The sequence below is a fragment of the Pecten maximus genome, chromosome 19, assembly GCF_902652985.1.
Source record: "Pecten maximus chromosome 19, xPecMax1.1, whole genome shotgun sequence".
NCBI lineage: Eukaryota > Metazoa > Mollusca > Bivalvia > Pectinida > Pectinidae > Pecten > Pecten maximus.
Genome location: NC_047033.1, coordinates 31,350,556 through 31,369,454, shown reverse-complemented (window position 1 = coordinate 31,369,454; position 18,899 = coordinate 31,350,556). Strand labels below are relative to the sequence as shown.

The following is an 18,899-nucleotide window of genomic DNA, read 5'->3' as shown; positions in this document are numbered from 1 at the left end:
TGCTCTCATATATGTGAAGTTTCATTGAAATCGGCCCTTCGGTTTAGGAGAAGTTGTCCGGACAAACTATGGTTCTTTTTGGAAAACATGTTATAGTGACCAATTGCCATAGCAACCATAACTTTGAGAAAAAGAAAGTGGCATGCACATCTACACATGGTCCTCTATATTTGTGTGAAGTTTCATTGAAATCGGCCCATCGGTTTAGGAGGAGTTGTCCGGACAAACTTAAAGTTATTGTTCTTATCAGAAAACCTGTTGATAGTGACCAGTTGCCATAGCAACCATAATTTTGAGAAAAATAAGGTGGCATGCACATCTACACATGTTCTTCTATATTTGTGTGAAGTTTCATTGAAATCGGCCCATCGGTTTAGGAGGAGTTGTCCGGACAAACTTACAGTTATGGTTCTTATCAGAAAACCTGTTTATAATGACCAGTTGCCATAGCAACCATAATTTTGAGAAAAATAAAGTGGCATGCACATCTACACATGGTCCTCTATATTTGTGTGAAGTTTCATTGAAATCGGCCCATCAGTTTAGGAGTTGTCCGGACAAAATGCGTCTACTGACAGACAGACGGACGGACGGACGGACGGACGGACGGACGGACGGACGGACGGACGGACAACCTGATTCCAGTATACCCCCCCTAACTTCGTTGCGGGGGTATAAAAATGATCACACCCTCCTTCAGGAAGATATCTATTGAATGGAAAAGGGTATGATGGATGGATGTTAAAACTGCATCCAGGGAAATGTGTTCACATGCACGAAGGAAGAACCACTGTAAATGACTCCACATGCTATCTTGCTGATACAACTCTAAAGAAGTCGGAAGGTGGGGAAGACCTAGGAGTAGAAATTGATAGGAATCTTGAATGTAAGAACCATGTATGTGGGAAAATAAAAAAAAAAGATGACGAATATCAGAAGAGCATTTATAAAATTGACAAAAAAATATTTCTCTTGTTATACAAATTATTAAGAAGAACTCATCTATATAAAGTCATCCATGGTACATACCAGCTTTTTGGAGTTATGGAAAGATGTTTCCAATCGATCAAGAAATAGAGGACTTTCTCTGAAAATTTAGCCACAACAGTGTTCACTTAAGTAATGAAGAGGAAAATAGTGTTTTGACTTACTTGATGTATGGAGTAACTTACAAAAAATGTAGTATGATAATAATTTTAATTGTTTAACAAATGAACTGAATAATCACTAGAAAAAAAGTTGATTTATTTTACAATTTGAAGGCTAGTTCATGAAGCGTAGTGTGATAACATTTAAAACTATAAACAATTACCATGTAGACATTGTACTGAGTAGAGGATACAGAATCCTGTTCCAGACTTTTATCATGAAATATATGAACAAACTGGGCAAACTTCATCCCAGCATGGTACAGGCCTAACATAAGGTCTCCGAGTCTCTTTGGTATATGAAAATATGTTGTTTAAAGATTTAAGCACCTTTGACCCTTTTGTCTTTGAAGGTCAATTAAGGCCATACATTTGAACAAATTTGATAGCCCTTCACTCAGCAAGCTAAATGTGGGAAGCTTGATTATTGACAAAAAGTTGTTGAAAGATTTTTGACATGTATGACCCTGGTGATATTGAATCTAATTCAAGGCCATTCATTTGATCAAACTTAATAACCATTCTCCTAAGTGTGTTACAGACCCAATCTCATCTCTCTAACGGCCTCCTGATTATTGAGAAGTTGTTATATAGGTTTAGCCGATATGACCCGTGACTTTGAATGCAGGTCAAGGTCATTCATTTGAATATTTAGTAGCTTTTCTATTCTGTATGCTACAGTCCCAATATCAGGTTTCTGGGCCAAGTGGTTGTCGAGAAGAATTTAGCATATTTAACTCCCGTGACCATGAACTAAACTCAATGTATTTCATTTGAACTAAAGTGGTAGTTGTTCATCACAGCACGTAACAGATTCAATATTCGGTCTTTGGGCTTCCTGGTAATTGAGAATATTTTTTAAGTAAAAAGGAAGGGTGAACAACGAACATCACACCACGGTATAAGCTAACAAGAGGCCCAGGGGCCTTAACGGTCATCTGACTCTAAATTAAAACCCTTATATTATTGTAGTATGCATTCTCTGTAGCAAGTATATATTGGCACTGTTGGCTATGGCGGCCATCTTGGATTTCGGACCGACCCGAAAAATAACAACACTTGGTCGGGATCATATCAGAATCATTACAGGCAAGTTTCAGCTCAACAGCATTGGTGGAACTTGAGAAGAAGTTTAAAATGTGTTTTTCAAGATGGCGGCTATGGCGGCCATCTTGGATTTCGGACCGACCCGAAAAATAACAACACTTGGTCGGGATCATATCAGAATCATTACAGGCAAGTTTCAGCTCAATAGCATTGGTGAAACTTGAGAAGAAGTTTAAAATGTGTTTTTCAAGATGGCGGCCATCTTGGATTTCGGACCGACTCGGAAAATAACAACACTTGGTCGGGATCATATCAGAATCATAACAGGCAAGTTTCAGCTCAATAGCATTGGTGGAACTTGAGAAGTTTAAAATGTGTTTTTCAAGATGGCGGCTATGGTGGCCATCTTGGATTTCAGACCAATCTAAAAGAAACAGCACTTGGTCGGGATCATGTCAGGAACATTTCAGGCAAGTTTCAGCCCAACAGCACTGGTGAAACTTGAGAAGAAGTTTAAAATGTGTTTTTCAAGATGGCGGCTATGGCGGCCATCTTGGATTTCGGACCGACCCGAAAAATAACAACACTTGGTCGGGATCATATCAGAATCATTACAGGCAAGTTTCAGCTCAATAGCATTGGTGGAACTTGAGAAGAAGTTTAAAATGTGTTTTTCAAGATGGCGGCTATGGCGGCCATCTTGGATTTCGGACCGACCCGAAAAATAACAACACTTGGTCGGGATCATATCAGAATCATTACAGGCAAGTTTCAGCTCAATAGCATTGGTGAAACTTGAGAAGAAGTTTAAAATGTGTTTTTCAAGATGGCGGCCATCTTGGATTTCGGACCGACACGGAAAATAACAACACTTAGTCGGGATCATATCAGAATCATTACAGGCAAGTTTCAGCTCAATAGCATTGGTGGAACTTGAGAAGAAGTTTAAAATGTGTTTTTCAAGATGGCGGCTATGGCGGCCATCTTGGATTTCGGACCGACCCGAAAAATAACAACACTTGGTCGGGATCATATCAGAATCATTACAGGCAAGTTTCAACTCAATAGCATTGGTGAAACTTGAGAAGAAGTTTAAAATGTGTTTTTCAAGATGGCGGCCATCTTGGATTTCGGACCGACACGGAAAATAACAACACTTAGTCGGGATCATATCAGAATCATTACAGGCAAGTTTCAGCTCAATAGCATTGGTGGAACTTGAGAAGAAGTTTAAAATGTGTTTTTCAAGATGGCGGCTATGGCGGCCATCTTGGATTTCGGACCGACCCGAAAAATAACAACACTTGGTCGGGATCATATCAGAATCATTACAGGCAAGTTTCAGCTCAACAGCACTGGTGGAACTTGAGAAGAAGTTTAAAATGTGTTTTCAAGATGGCGGTTATGGCGGCCATCTTGGATTTCGGACCGACCCGAAAAATAACAACACTTGGTTGGGATCATCTCAGGATCATTTCAGGAAAGTTTCAGCTCAATAGCACTGGTGGAACTTGAGAAGAAGTTTAAAATGTGTTTTTCAAGATGGCGGCCATGGCGGCCATCTTGGATTTCGGACCGACCTGAAAAATAACAACACTTGGTCGGGATCATCTCAGGATCATTTCTGGCAAGTTTCAGCTCAATAGCACTGGTGGAACTTGAGAGGAAATTTAAAATGTGTTTTTCAAGATGGTTGCCATGGCGGCCATCTTGGATTTCTGACCGACCCGAAAAATAACAACACTTGGTCAGGACCATCACAGCATCATTTCAGGCAAGTTGCAGCTCAATCCCACTGATGGAATTTGAGAAGAAGTTTTAAATAGGTGTTGTTTAGAAGAACCATGATTGCGCAATCACTTTTCAAAATGGCCGCCATGGCTGCCATGTCAAAGATTTTACGGGGTCGAAAAATAACAACACTTTGTTGGCTCTCCTTCCTTAACATCCTCACCAATTTCCAGCTCAATGGCACCAGTGGAACTGGAGAAGAAGTTTAAAATGTGTTTTTCAAGATGGTTGCCATGGCGGCCATCTTGGATTTCTGACCGACCCGAAAAATAACAACACTTCCTCAGGACCAACTCAGGATCATTTCTGGTAAGTAAGAGCTGAATCCCACTGGTGGAATTTGAGAAGAAGTTTTAAATAGGTGTTGTTTAGAAGAACCATGATTGCGCAATCATTTTACAAAATGGCCGCCATGGCTGCCATGTCGAAGTTTTTACGGGGCCAAAAAATAACAACACTTTGTTGGCTCTCCTTCCTTAACATCCTCACCAATTTCCAGCTCAATGGCACCAGTGGAACTGGAAAAGAAGTTTAAAATGTGTTTTTCAAGATGGTTGCCATGGCGGCCATCTTGGATTTCTGACCGACCTGAAAAATAACAACACTTCCTCAGGACCATCCCAGGATCATTTCAGGCAAGTTTCAGCTCAATCTCACCAGTGGAACTTGAGAAGAAGTTTCAAATGTGTTTTCAAAATGGCGGCTGTGGCGGCCATCTTGGATTTCAGACTGACCCGAAAAATAACAACACTTGGTCAGGACCATCCCAGCATCATTTCAGGCAAGTTTCAACTCAATTCCACTGATGGAAGTTTGAAATGTGAAAAGTTTACGCACGGCGGACGGCGCACGACGACGGACGAAGCATGATGACTTCGGGTCAGATGACCTAACTAGCCCTTTGCACAAATGAGCTAAAAACTAAAACAAACGAGCAAAAATATTTTGACAATTTTATTGTTATAAAATTCTTTCTTTTTCTGTGAAATTTGTATTGTACATAAACAATGTACACGTATTTGGTTTTAGGTAATCCCAGTATATTAGTATGTTAATGTTTACAAATGAGTCTTGATATACACAAACATTGATTGGAATCAACTTAATAATATCTACAAAACCAGAGGCCCAAAGGGCATGTATCTTTACCCTGGTTTCATGAGATATAATACAAAAAATAATGCTTAAGTATATGGCTATGTCAGTATATCATAAGCATTGCATATGGGTACATAGATTCTGTATGCATTGGTTTTGTTGTAATTCTTACGAAGGGCCCATGGGCCTAAACAGTCACCTGAGATTTGAAATATTTCAGTTAATCTAATTGACCTTTTTTGGCCCCACCCATCAGTCCAAGGGGTCTGTGTCATGGCCAACTTGTGCATGTCATTAAGCTATCATCCGATGCTGATAATGTTAGGAAAGTTAAAATGAATTCCAAAAGAAATCAAGCAAACAATAGTCAAAAATGTGATTTCCCTATATAAACTATAGTAAAGTTTAGGTTTATGAAATTCATAATTTTGATAAAGCACTATAAGACCTTTCCAGCTATGAACAGTATTTGAATCTACCTTATATGGGTCTTTGGAAGATTTTGGAAATTTCAGTCAATTTGGCCCTTTTTGGACGCGCCCTTCAGTCCCTGGGGGTCAATCAGGGCCAACATGTACATGCCATCAAACTGTTATCCCATGCTGATAATGTTAACCAGGTTAGAATGAATTTAATACAAATAATAGTCAAAAATGTGATTACCCTATATAAACCATAGGAAAGTTTACCCCTCCCTATCGGCAAAATGAGACCCCAGGGTCATGAAATTCACAATTTTGGTAAAGCACCATAAGACCCTGCCATCTATGAAAATGTTTGATTCCATCATATTTCAGAGTAGAGAAGATTTTTTGAAATTTTAGACAATTTGACCCTTTTTTGCCCCATCCCTCAGGCCCCTTGGCGGTGGGGAACATATAATTGGGTTGGCCTTCAGCAATATAAGCTTTCTGCCAAATTTCATTTAATTTTAGTCAGCAGTTTTGGAGAAGTTGAAAATGTAATTTTTTTTACGGACGACGACGGAAAAAAAGCGATTAGAATTGGTCAATTAAGACTTTGACAGCCAGGGGTTAAGCTATCATACAAATGAAGCTTTTATGTCAGAAAGTACAACTACTCTATGAAGTGACTTTGAATCCTTACCCCAAAAGGTTGCTACCAGTCAAATATGAGCTATTTCCATTGCTTAGTTTCAGAGAAGTTGTTTAAACAAATTGACCTCTTTTGGCCCTGCCCCTCAGGACCACGGGGGTCAACCCAGATTTGGTCAAATTCCGATCAGTGGTTATGAAGGAAAAATCAATTGTTGACGAACTGACGGACGACAAACGGATGGACGACGGATGCAACGGTATGGCATAAGCTCACTTGAGCTCAAACTTATCAAATCAATCAGAAAATATTAAATGTGCTTTTGAAATTCCAAATGCTGTGTAAGCATAAATGTTCCCATCGAAACATGTTTATGCACATTTAATAAACTTCCTTAATATCTTAATGTCTAAAAGTAAAGCTTCCACTTGAACTTAAATCAAAGATCACTGATCCTCTCGTATTTCTCATTATTAGTATCTAGCTGATATATATTACATATTTAATGGATTATCAAATATAAATTCTTAATACATTGTATGTAAAATAGGATCAATACAGAGTATTCAAATATGAATTTACACTAATTATCTCCCCTGATAGACAGAAGCATCAACCTTATAAATACAGTGTACACATATTCAAACTAATCATCTAATTACAAAAAAAGACATGTTTTAAAGACTCACAAGAAAAATAATTTTGTGACAAATTCATTCTTGGAACATAAACATTCATCATGATTCACAAGAAATGAATGTATTCTGACAAATATTTACATTACAGTGAGTATTACAACATAAATGAGTGTATGTGTATTCAGGTAAATATCTATATACAAAATGTCTGCATTCTCCAGTTGAGAATTATGGTAATCACAAAATGTTCATCCATAAAAAGTACAAAATGTGACCTTTGCCTCTGACCCAGTGACCTTGACCTATTTCAAAGATTCCCAAGAAAAATGAATTTTGAGACGAATTCATTCTTGGAACATGAACATTCATTATGATTCATAAGCAATGAATGTATTCTCACAATTATTTACAATACAGTAATTATTACAACATAAATGAGTGTATGTGTTAAGGTAAACTCTAGTTGAGAATTATGGTTATCACAAACGAATGTTTCATGAGGGATCAAAGATAGCCACTAAATGGCCATGCTGTTTTCCCGACCAGATTGCAAATTATATGGACATAAGTAAAACCTACATAGCAAATTTGAGAAATATGCGTGAAGTACTTACAACATGACGACAAACAATTGTCAAAATCAACATGGCCACATGGTGGCCATTTTGGTATTGGACCTGAATCAAAATCAAATGGGCACAACTATGGACCACGATGGACACATGAAGTTTGAAAAATATCCTTCCTGTAGCTTTCAAGAAAAAGCGATAAGAAACACTTGTTGTTTTAACAAAATACAATTAGGAAACAGTTCACTGGTCACTTGATTTAACAAAATCCAATCACGTTGCCATTATCACTATCATGCTAATAAACATAATCCAATCACAGTAGAGTTATTTGGTGAAACAAGACAGTATACTGGTCACGTGGTGAAACAGAATCCAATCTGGTGACATCTGCATTATTTTGAAGAGAAGTTTAATCCGCAAAGACAAAAAGTCAGTAGCATGTACAATTTCAACAAAATAATCTAAAATATCTCATTCACTCTCTATTTTTAAATCATAATGTCAACGATATCTTGTATTACCTGATAATACTTTTGGATCAATTCCACCCAGAACATTAATGTATGGCGATCAGTATTGTTGAACAGTATCGATACTTCTCACAGCTAGACATATCGTGTCATGTTTATGGATGGGGAATTGTAACTTTGTCTTTCCATATTCATTCGCGCAGTAGAATGTCATCATTTGTTTATTATGCAAAACCATATCATAATCAAATAGTATCATCACTTGTTCACACAATGAATCATATAGGGATGGCAGATTCTCCACAACTCTGGTGAGTCAACCATCTTTCTACATCACACAGGGGTGGGTGATTCTCCACACCTCTGGTGAGTCAACCATCTTTCTACATCACACAGGGATGAGAGATTCTCCACACCTCTGGTGAGTCAACCATCTTTCTACATCACACAGGGATGGGAGATTCTCCACAACTCTCGTGAGTCAACCACCTTTCTACATCACAAAGGGATGGGAGATTCTCCACAACTCTGGTGAGTCAACCATCTTTCTACATCACACAGGGATGGGAGATTCTCCACAACTCTGGTGAGTCAACCATCTTTCTATATCACACAGGGACGGGAGATTCTCCACACCTCTGGTGAGTCAACCATCTTTCTACATCACACAGGGATGGGAGATTCTCCACAACTCTGGTGAGTCAACCATCTTTCTATATCACACAGGGACGGGAGATTCTCCACACCTCTGGTGAGTCAACCATCTTTCTATATCACACAGGAATGGGAGATTCTCCACACCTCTGGTGAGTCAACCATCTTTCTACATCATACAGGGATGAGAGATTCTCCACACCTCTGGTGAGTCAACCACCTTTCTACATCATACAGGGATGAGAGATTCTCCACACCTCTGGTGAGTCAACCAGAAATAGATAGAATTATGCAATAGACAACATCCTCAAAATACAACAAGAGATCCCAGGGGGATGTTGGCGCCCACCATTGAATGATCTTTATAGGTTCCATGTCAGATTGATCTTTTCTCTACTTTTCCCTTCCTCTAAGTCTTACAAATCTGTGTAAATTCAGAAACAGCCCTCTAGTACTTTTCAAACAAGGGGAACCTATATACAAAATTTAAGATTTAGCGATAATGGCTGTCTGTTGTTTTCGGATTGGTCCCAAAATGCAACACCAGGGACCAAGGGGAACCTACATATGAAATTTGAGAAAGATCCCTTCAGCACTTTCTTAGAAATAGCGATAACAAGTTTCAATTGTCAAAATCTAAGATAGCTGCCTGTCGGCCATGTTGTTTTCCGATAGGTCTCAAAATGTAATATGCATAACTAGACACCGCGCGAGGAACCTGTATATGAAAATTTGAGAAAGATCCCTTCAGTACTGTCAGAAATAGCGATAACAAACTTCAATTGTCAATATCTAAGATGGCTGCCTGTCGGCCATGTTGTTTTCTGATAGGTCTCAAAATGCAATATGCATAACTAGGCACCAAGGGGAACCTACATATGAAATTTGAGAAAGATCCCTTCATTACTTTCTGAGAAATAGCGATAACAAACTTCAATTGTCAAAATCCAAGATGGCTGCCTATCGGCCATGTTGTTTTTCGATTGGTCCCAAAATGCAATATGCATAACTAGGCACCAAGGGGAACTCACATATGAAATTTGAGAAAGATCCCTTCAGTATTTTCTGAGTATTAGCGATAACAAGAATTGTTTACGGACGGAGGGGAGACGGAGGGACGGACCACGGACCACGGACGCAGGGCGATTTGAAAAGCCCACCATCTGATGATGGTGGGCTAAAAATATCAACAAATTTATCCGAGAGTTTCTAAAGGAAAATGTCACATGTAATAATAATAATTTATACATCTTGAATCTATTTTTGAAGGTTTGTTTACCCTCCGTATCATACCGTATTCCCCTCGAACAACCCCTTAGGAAATGCGACACTTTCTGGTACAGCCTACCCTCGTTATATCACCACATTTTGTCCACGCCAGTTATGGCGATGACAACGAATTATGGAAATTACAGCCATGAAATGGTACACTACATTGCATCACCAACGTTAACCAGTTAATATCGCTGTAATGTTACACGATTTTCAATATACATTTACATGATGTAGCTTTGTTAGTCAATTATTCCATAGGCTATATATTTAGCTTTGTTTCTGTAGTCAACTATTCCATAGACTATATATTTTTATATAATCTCCAGAGGTGGCGGTAGATTCGGGTGGCGATAGGTCGAGGGTAAACTGTATATAAATTTCATATTACCCTGCAACCAGGGCCGTAAGTGCCTACCAGGGTAATATAGTCACCCTGACCTACATTATACTACAGGCTGTCACAGGATACCTGTAAACTAAATAAGGTAAACAATCCATTCTATACTGTGTAAGGTGCTGTATGATAAGTCTAAATCTAGGAATTATCAAGGAAAGGTTAAACACCTTATTACAATGCCCTGTTCTCTGAATATGGCCGACCGTATCGGAGAAACTATCTTCCAAAACATCCTGGGTAACCTTGGTCCCTTTCTCCTAGAAGTTGCCCTGACAGCTACACAACATCCTGATTGTATCTTGGTTGTCGTTTTTCACCAACACCAGTTGTTTTTAAAGAAACGCAACCAGCTTGTCCAGTTAGGGGCTTGTGACACCATTTTTTCTGAGAAGCTACTGGGGATTGTAGCTTTAATTGCACTTTGATTCCATGTGTAAGGATTGTTTTAAAATGTCATATCAGCGTTTTCACAATTTGCATATGTGATGAGGTCATCGATTTGTGTCTTATTAGACTTTGTAATGCGATGATGTTAAACATCCATGTCATATCAGAATTTTTGATGGGGTCACTGATCCATGTCCTATCAGAATTTTTCATGCGTTCACTGATCCATGTCATCAGATTTAGCGATGAGGTCACTGATCCATGTCATATCAGATTGAGCGATGAGGTCACTGATCCATGTCATATCAGAGTGTGTGATGAGGTCACTGATCCATGTCATATCAGATTTAGCGATGAGGTCACTGATCCATGTCATATCAGAGTTTGTGATGAGGTCACTGATCCATGTCATATCAGAGTTTGTTATGAGGTCACTGATCCATGTCATATTAGAGTTTATGAGGTAACTGATCCATTTCATATCAGAATTTGTGATGGTCACTGATCCATGTCATATCTGAGGTAGGTCCCCAAGTTTGTTGACATCACTAAGAACAAAAAGTATACATTCATATATGGGGAAACAGATTTTGTGCAAATACATGTACAATAGTTATTTAAGAACTAAATATTACATAATATATTTATAACCTTGGTATTGTGAATTGAATAAGATGTTTATGTAGATATATCAATTTATGATTAACAACAACTAAAAGTATATAATACGTAACCTTTGACGACAATTGAAGAGAGTTCAGTTCTGCCAAAGCTTTGTCAATAACAGCAGCTGCCTCAACACGGATTTTGATGACAATTTCTCGTAACAGGTCATAGTCACCATAATCAATCAAACCTTTGGCCTTAAGACAACCACAGATTTGTGACATGCTATTGTCCTTTACACCATACAATACATCATGTCCCAAGTGTGGTTCCAAAAGCGTTAGGAAGTCATCCCATCTTTCTTTTAATCCTGGACTGATCCACCTGGACAGCTCCATCACCATGTCAGCATGGATGCTTTTTACCTTGGTCATGTCTGTGTATTTCTCCGTGGCTGGAATCTACATGATTAAGGGTACACAAACATGTAGTACCAGTAACAAATTACTTCAAAAACCATTAGTGTTATAATCAACATATTACTCTACGACTAAATAACATCGATTGATAGTAATAACAGGACTAAACATCCCAAAACAAGGCTTTTAAGATTAAATTTCATCATATTAATTTGGAACACATAACAGACAAGTGGCTCAGAGACCCTGTATCACTCAGGAGGATATTACCATTTCAATATTAAGATAGCAATACTACAGACAACATCCAAGTTACCCATATTTACACAAATCAAGAAGGATTTTTACAAGATCAATGTTTTCAATTGTTTTGTTTCCTGACTGCTTCCACTTCTCAACAAACTGTCTATTTATAACACTCTACAGGTGATTTCAGATACTTGAGGTCAAATCTGGTTTAGATAATTCCCTGTCCATTAAGGATTTTTAAGCTTTCCTACTATTTGTGAGATTGTCTTGTTCTTTTCAAAACATTGTTTATGCATCAAAGATAATAATGATATGGATCATACCTGTTAACACTAGTCCCATGGTCTGTATTATTGAATTAAAGGTAAGTAGAATAACGGTACATTTGCTTTTAACATGAACAACAATAGGCTCAATGGCCTGTATTGCCCTCCTGATTCTACAGCAACTTTGAAGTTGATCTAGGTCATTTCTGCACATACTATGCCGATTACCACTTTATTCAAATATCAGAGTAGGCTAGGTTTGTTCATGTCAATAAATTTTCTACAAGTCCTTTATTCCAGCGTACTATTGGCCTAATATCAGATCTCGAAGTCTCTTGGCTATCGAAAAATCTTTGACTGTGATTCCATTCAAATCTGACTTATTTCCGATTAAAAATCAATGTAATGCACCAACATGTCATTTTCCTATACATAAACTTTAGTAAATGTCATCCCCTCTTCAAGGCTAACGGGAGGTAACGTATAATGAAATCCACAATTTATACAAAGCATATCTTAACATGAAGAGTATATAAATGTGTCATATCTGGAGAATTAGAAGACTTTTGAAAGTCAAGTCAATTTTCACCTCCCATAAGGCCCTTTGAGTCATATGGGGCCAATATTTGCATACCATCAAACTACCATCCTATACTGATCATTCCAGCCAAGTTTGAGTTAATATTAACAGGTCGGAATTCAAAAATGTATTTTCCCTAACATAAACCGTAATTTCGTCTGTGTGTTATTGGCACATGAACGGCAAAAAACTGTTCCCCTCTGTTAGCTGACAGTGTTTTGTCGATATTCTAACTATTACGCAATACCACCTTTATGGCTGAATCCATCCTTCCGTAGGATCCATTTTAAAGTCTCCTTCATACAGATATGCTCCATAACTAATTTGAAAACCCAATCTCTTCATCCATATGAATGAACAATCTATATTTACCTTTGGTTTCGAGATATTGAAACCCTCCTCCAAAAAGTTAGCTAACGACTACCCATATAAAATTTACTTAAATTTGTTCACTTACACAAAAGACAATGATTTCCACTAGATAAAAAATGTTTGAGAAATAATAATACTTTCGTGATATGTATTTATTTAAGAGACAAACCTTTACAATGATAAGTCTTATTTACCTTATCATTCTCACCAAACCATGCCAGCCAATGACGTCGTGTCAGGAAGTGAGCATTTCCTTCCACATCGAAACTCTTATAGCGTTCCGCTTTTTCAAAAATCTCTGCATTTGGCTTCCTTTCTTCATCCTCATCATCAGAAACCCAAAAGTCACAATGGAGGTAGTAGCTGAACATTTGATGTCCCTGGCTGGTCATCAAAAGAACATGTTTGATAATACCTTCAATTTTAACCCTCAGGTCTTTCCCAACACCTGCTGTCGCATTGATATCGTGATCATTAAACATCGTGAGTTTGAGCATCTGCCCTTTACAATGAAGGCCAAAGTTCCAAATGCCATCAACATTTCGGTAGATTAACCCTCTCTGTGGCCGTTGGTAACATAATTTATGTTTCGGACTCCTCTCGTGGTAGGTACATTCTCCAAATTCATGCAAGCATATTGCAATGGTTTTGTCCCAGATAGCTTGTAGAACAAAAGGATTGTTGAATATCAGACATAATGTTTTAGTACATTGCACATCATCCTTTCCCAATATTTCTCGTACAATATCTGGTGAGGCCTCTTTCAATAAACAGGGGACAATATATATGTCAGACTTTGTTGCCTGCTGTTGGCTGTCTTGAACATCCATTGGTTTTGTTATCAGTCCTAGACATTCCATTACAGATAACAATACCTGGCGATCCTCTTCTGTAATATTGCTCCAGCGTAGTTCAAGTACCTTGTTGTTCAGTTCTGCTGAATCTTTAAACTTCTTCCAGATTTGCTGCTGTTTGAGGCTTTCCAGACGTACAAATTTGGTATCTGTGATGATAGCTCCAAATGCCGCTATAATCCAGTTGATGTCTAATATTACTTTCATATGTTTCTTTTCATCTGCAGTTAATAATTCCAAGTCTGTTTTCCCAATAATATCAAAGCAGAAAACACTTGCAGAATTATGCAAATATCTGGAATTGAAAAAAACAACAACAAACGAATGCTTCAATTAAGTCATTTCTTAAGATACTATGCAGATTACATCTATATTCAAATATCAAAGTAGGCTATGTTTATTCATGTCAATAAAAGTTTTAGACCTTCATTCCAGCATAGCTATTGGCCTAATATCAGGTCTCAAGAGTTTCTTGGCTATCAAGAAATCATTGTTTAAAGATTTTAGCATATTTGACCCCGCGACCTTAATGTAGCTCAAGGTTATTCATTTGAATAAAATCAGTAGCCCTTGAACTCAGCATGCTACAGGCCAATATTAAGTTCTTGGGCGTCTTGGTTATTGAGAAGAAGTTGTTAAGTTTTTAGCCTATTTGACCCATATGACCTTGAATGAAGTGTTTCAAGGTAATTCATTTGAGCAAACTTGGAAGCCCTTTAATCCAGCATGCTACAGGCTTAGTATAAAGTATGTGGGCCTCTTGGTTATTGAGAAGAAATTGTTTAAAAAAAGAGGCCCAAAGGGCCTGTATCGCTCATCTTGTTGGATTTGAACAAACAGTTTTCTTGTTGTATTTGTTGATGTCAAACAATTCTATATATTGTTATGGGGTGGGGAAATACCCAAGGTCCTATTTTTACAACATGATTGTGTTTATCTGCTTTTATACCCAACAATACCTGCCCTGCAGGTAGGGCGTAAGAATTGTACCTGCTGCTCCCATTGCATGATCGTAAAAGGCGACTAAATTTGGGATATTTTCTCTTCTCTCTGAACAACTTTCTTCTTCCTAATGTCTCCCTTGACAATGCCTCACTTTTGGCCTTTAGTTGAGCGTTCGCCCCTGTGAAGAAGGCTTTGGGTTCTGTCCCCTGGCCGAGACATACCGGAGTCTTTAAAAATGTTAGTTTCAATTCCTGCTTAGCGCTCAGCATATTAGGAGTGAGACGACTGGTTCGCCCGTTGTCAGTATAATGTGACCGGGTGGGGTGTGCTGCTTAGTGTCTTCGGCAGTATGCTTCAGTGAGGTAGCACTATAAATCGGCGAAAAGTTCCGGCCTATCACAAGGAGACTTAACACGAACATACCGCAGCCTTCCAAAACACACATACGGATTCATCACACGCATGCATGTCGCACGCACGAGAGGCCGTACTTAAATGACCTTGGCTGTTAATAGGACGTTAAACAAAATAAACCAAACCAAACCAAACCCAACAATACTGTATATGGTTATAGGGTGGGGATCCCAATGGTTTCAAAGAAACAAAGTCCCTAGGGGTAGGGAAATACCCCAGGGCCTATATTTATAACAGGATTGTGTTTATCTCTTGGTGTCCAGCGATGCTATATATATGATTGTTATGGGGTGGGGATCTTAAGGGTTTTTCCCCTATTGGCCCCACTCCTCCTGCCCCAGAGGAGCCACATCCTCCATTTATACAAAGTCAGATAACCTTTCCCCAATAATGCTCGACTAAGTTTCATCAAAATCCATTCAAGCGTTCAGCACAAGTAGGGATTCAAAGGAATAACCTCAATTTCCCCTACTGGGCCCCACCCCTCAAGCCCTAGGGGAGCCACATTCTCCGTTTATACAATGTTTGATCCCCTTTGCCCAATAATGCTCCACACCAAATTTCATCAAAATCCATTTAGGTGTTCAGGACTAGTAGGGATTTAAAGGAAATGTTAACGACAGATGACGGCGGACATTGCACCATGGCATACTTATAAGCTCACCTGCACTTGGGTCAGGTGGGCTGAAAACAAGTGGCCCATGGGCCTTAGCTGTCACCTCAGATACATGTTAGCATATTAGTCTGCTGGGGAATTAAGGTTAAGGTCATTCATTTGATGAATGGACAATCATAGTCCTCTACCCAAGAATGCTGCAAACCCAAGATCAGGTATCTGGGCCTCTTAGTTACCAGGAAGAAGTTGTTTGAATATTTTATCATATTTGACCCCTATGACCTTGAATGAAGGTCAATGTCTATCATTTGATCAATCTTTATAGCCCTTTACCCCAGAATGCTACTGTACAAATGCAATATGAGGTCTCTGAGCCTCTTGGTTATCAAGTCATTAAACAATATGGCATATTTAACCCCTGTAGCCTTGAATGAACTAGAACTTTCGCCAGGATGGCTGACTAATACCCCCGCAATCTGCACGAGTCCATGGTAAATTGGAACTGATAATTAGAGGCCAACTAAGATAACCCAGTAATATAGTGACCAGTTGCCATAGCAACCATAATTTTGAGAAAAAGAAAGTTGCATGCACATATACACATGGTTCTCTATATTTGTGTGAAGTTTGAATGAAATCTGTCATTCGGTTTAGGAAGAGTTATCCGGACAAACTTAAAGTTATGGTTCTTAACAGAAAACCTGTTTATTATGACCAGTTGCCATAGCAACCATAATTTTGAGAACAAGAAAGTGGCATGCACATCTACACATGATCATTAATATGTGTGTGAAGATTCATTGGAATCGGCCCAGCGGTTTAGGAGGAGTTGTCTGGACAAAATGCGTCTACACACGACGGACGGACGGACGGACGGACAACCTGATTCCATTATACCCCCCTAACTTAACCTTAACCCAGAGGGCCTTTATTGCTCATCTGGTTTATTTGATCAAACATCAAAATAATGTTTATGAATCATTTGCTAATAGCTTTATTTGATGATGTTTGATTGTGCTGTCAGCCCCATTATTTATATAGATTTGAATCCCAGCCTCCTTGGGATGCTACTAAAGAAAAGTCATACACTGCTTAGTTCCAGAAAAAAAGTCATTAATATTGATATTACCAAATGGACCCACCCCTCTAGGCCTTACCCCTTAGGTTAGTCCAGCAGCCATTTGTACAGTTGTGAATCTCTACCCCATCAGGATGCTACCAGTGAAATATGAGCGATATCCATTGCTAAGTTTCAGAGAAGAAGTCGTTTACATCAATTTAGCCAAATTGACCCCTTTTGGCCCCCTCAGCCCCTGCAGTTCAACCCAACCTACTGTACAATTTTGGATCCCTACCCCATATGGATGCTACCAGTCAAACATGAGCGATATACATCGTCAAGTTTTAGGGAAGAAATTGTTTATATCAATTTATCCAAATCAACCCCTTCAGGGCCCGCCCCTCAGGTCCCAAGGAGATCAGCCCCGCATTTGCACAATTTCAAATTCCTACCCCATAAGGATAATACCAGTCAAATATGAGCGATATCCATCGTTAAGTTTCAGACGAGAAGTCATTTACATTAATTTATCCAAATTGCCCCCTTTTGGCCCCGCCCTCACCCCATCGGAGGGTCAGCCCCGCCATTTGTAAATTTTGAATCTCTACCCCATCAGGATGCTACCAGTCAAATATGAGCAATATCCATTGTAAAGTTTCAGAGAAGAAGTCGTTTACATCGATTTAGCCAAATTGACCCCTTTTGGCCCCGCCCCTCAGCCCCTGTGGGGTCAGCGGCACCACTTGTATAATTTTGAATCTCCATCCCATAAGGATGCTACCAGTCAAATATGAGCGATATCCATTGCTAAGTTTCAGAGAAGTTGTTTAAATATCAATTTAGCCAAATTGACCCCTTTTGCCCCCCCCCCCCCCCCCCCCCCACACTTCAGCCTCTGCGTTTTAGCCCCACCATTTTTACAATTTCAGATCGTACCCAATAAGGATGCTGCCAGTAAAATATGAGCAATATCCATCATTAAGTTTCAGAGGGGAGTCATTTATACCAATTTAGCCAAATTGACCCCTTTTGGCCCCGCCTCTCAGGCCCCGAGAGGGTCAGCCCTGCCATTTGTACAATTTTGAATCCCTACCCGATAAAGATGCTACCAGTCAAATATGAGCAATATCCATTGTAAAGTTTCAGAGAAGAAGTCGTTTACATCAATTTAGCCAAATTGACCCCTTTTGGCCCAGCCCCTCAGGCTCCCAGGGGATCAGCCCCGTCATTTGTACAAATTTGGATCCCTATCCCATAAGGATGCTACCAGTCAAATATGAGCGATATCCATTGCTAAGTTTCAGAGAAGTTGTTTACATTATATAGCCAAGTTGACCGATTTTGGCTTCATCCCTCAGTCCCCCGGAGGGTCAGCCCCGCCACTTGTACAATTTCAAATCCATATCCCATATGGATGTTACCAGTCAAATATGAGCGATATCCATTGCTAAGTTTCAGAGAAGTCGTTTATATATCAATTTAGCCAAATTGACCCCTTTTGGCCAGCCCCTCAGGCCCCCAGGGGATCAGCCCCATAATTTGTACATTTTCTGATCTCTACCCTATAAGGATGCTACCAGTTAAATATGAGCGATATCCATTGCTCCGTTTCAGAGAAGTCGTTTATATCAATTGAGCCAAATTGACCGTTTTTGGACCCTCCCCTCAGCCCCTGCGGTTCAGCCCAACCATTTGTACAATTTTGAATCTCTACCCCATATAGATGTTACCAGTCAAATATGAGGGATATCCGTTGCTTAGTTTCAGAGAAGAAGTTGTTTATATAAATATAGCGAAATCAACCCCTTTTGGCCCCGCCCCTCAGGCCCCAGGCAGTCAGACCTGCCATTTGTACAATAATGGATCCCTACCACAAAAGCATGCTACCAGTAAAATATGAGCGATATCCATTGTTAAGTTTCAGAGAAGTTTTTAACATTAATTTAGCCAAATTGACACCTTTTGGCTTCGCCCCTCAGCCCCTG

The 18,899-nt window shown here is 39.2% G+C and overlaps 1 protein-coding gene and 1 long non-coding RNA gene across 3 annotated transcripts in view; both read right to left on the bottom strand.

Annotated features, from left to right (window-relative positions):
• Window positions 1-4,925: 4,925 nt before the first annotated feature.
• Window positions 4,926-8,882, bottom strand: LOC117317353. Its single transcript, XR_004530180.1, has 2 exons — window positions 8,732-8,882; window positions 4,926-8,676 (listed from the first exon to the last, which is right to left on the bottom strand). It is a non-coding gene; the product is annotated as an uncharacterized LOC117317353 (long non-coding RNA).
• A 932-nt stretch (window positions 8,883-9,814) lies between these two features.
• The window catches only part of LOC117317348, a 57,338-nt gene continuing 48,253 nt past the window's right edge, over window positions 9,815-18,899 (bottom strand). For both annotated transcript variants that reach the window (XM_033872148.1, XM_033872149.1), the window contains 3 exons: window positions 13,220-14,174; window positions 11,268-11,600; window positions 9,815-11,081 (listed from right to left, as the gene is read on the bottom strand). In XM_033872148.1, the coding sequence (XP_033728039.1) occupies window positions 11,079-11,081; window positions 11,268-11,600; window positions 13,220-14,174 (1,291 nt within the window). In that variant the 3' untranslated portion in view covers window positions 9,815-11,078. The remainder of the gene's footprint in view (window positions 11,082-11,267; window positions 11,601-13,219; window positions 14,175-18,899) is intronic.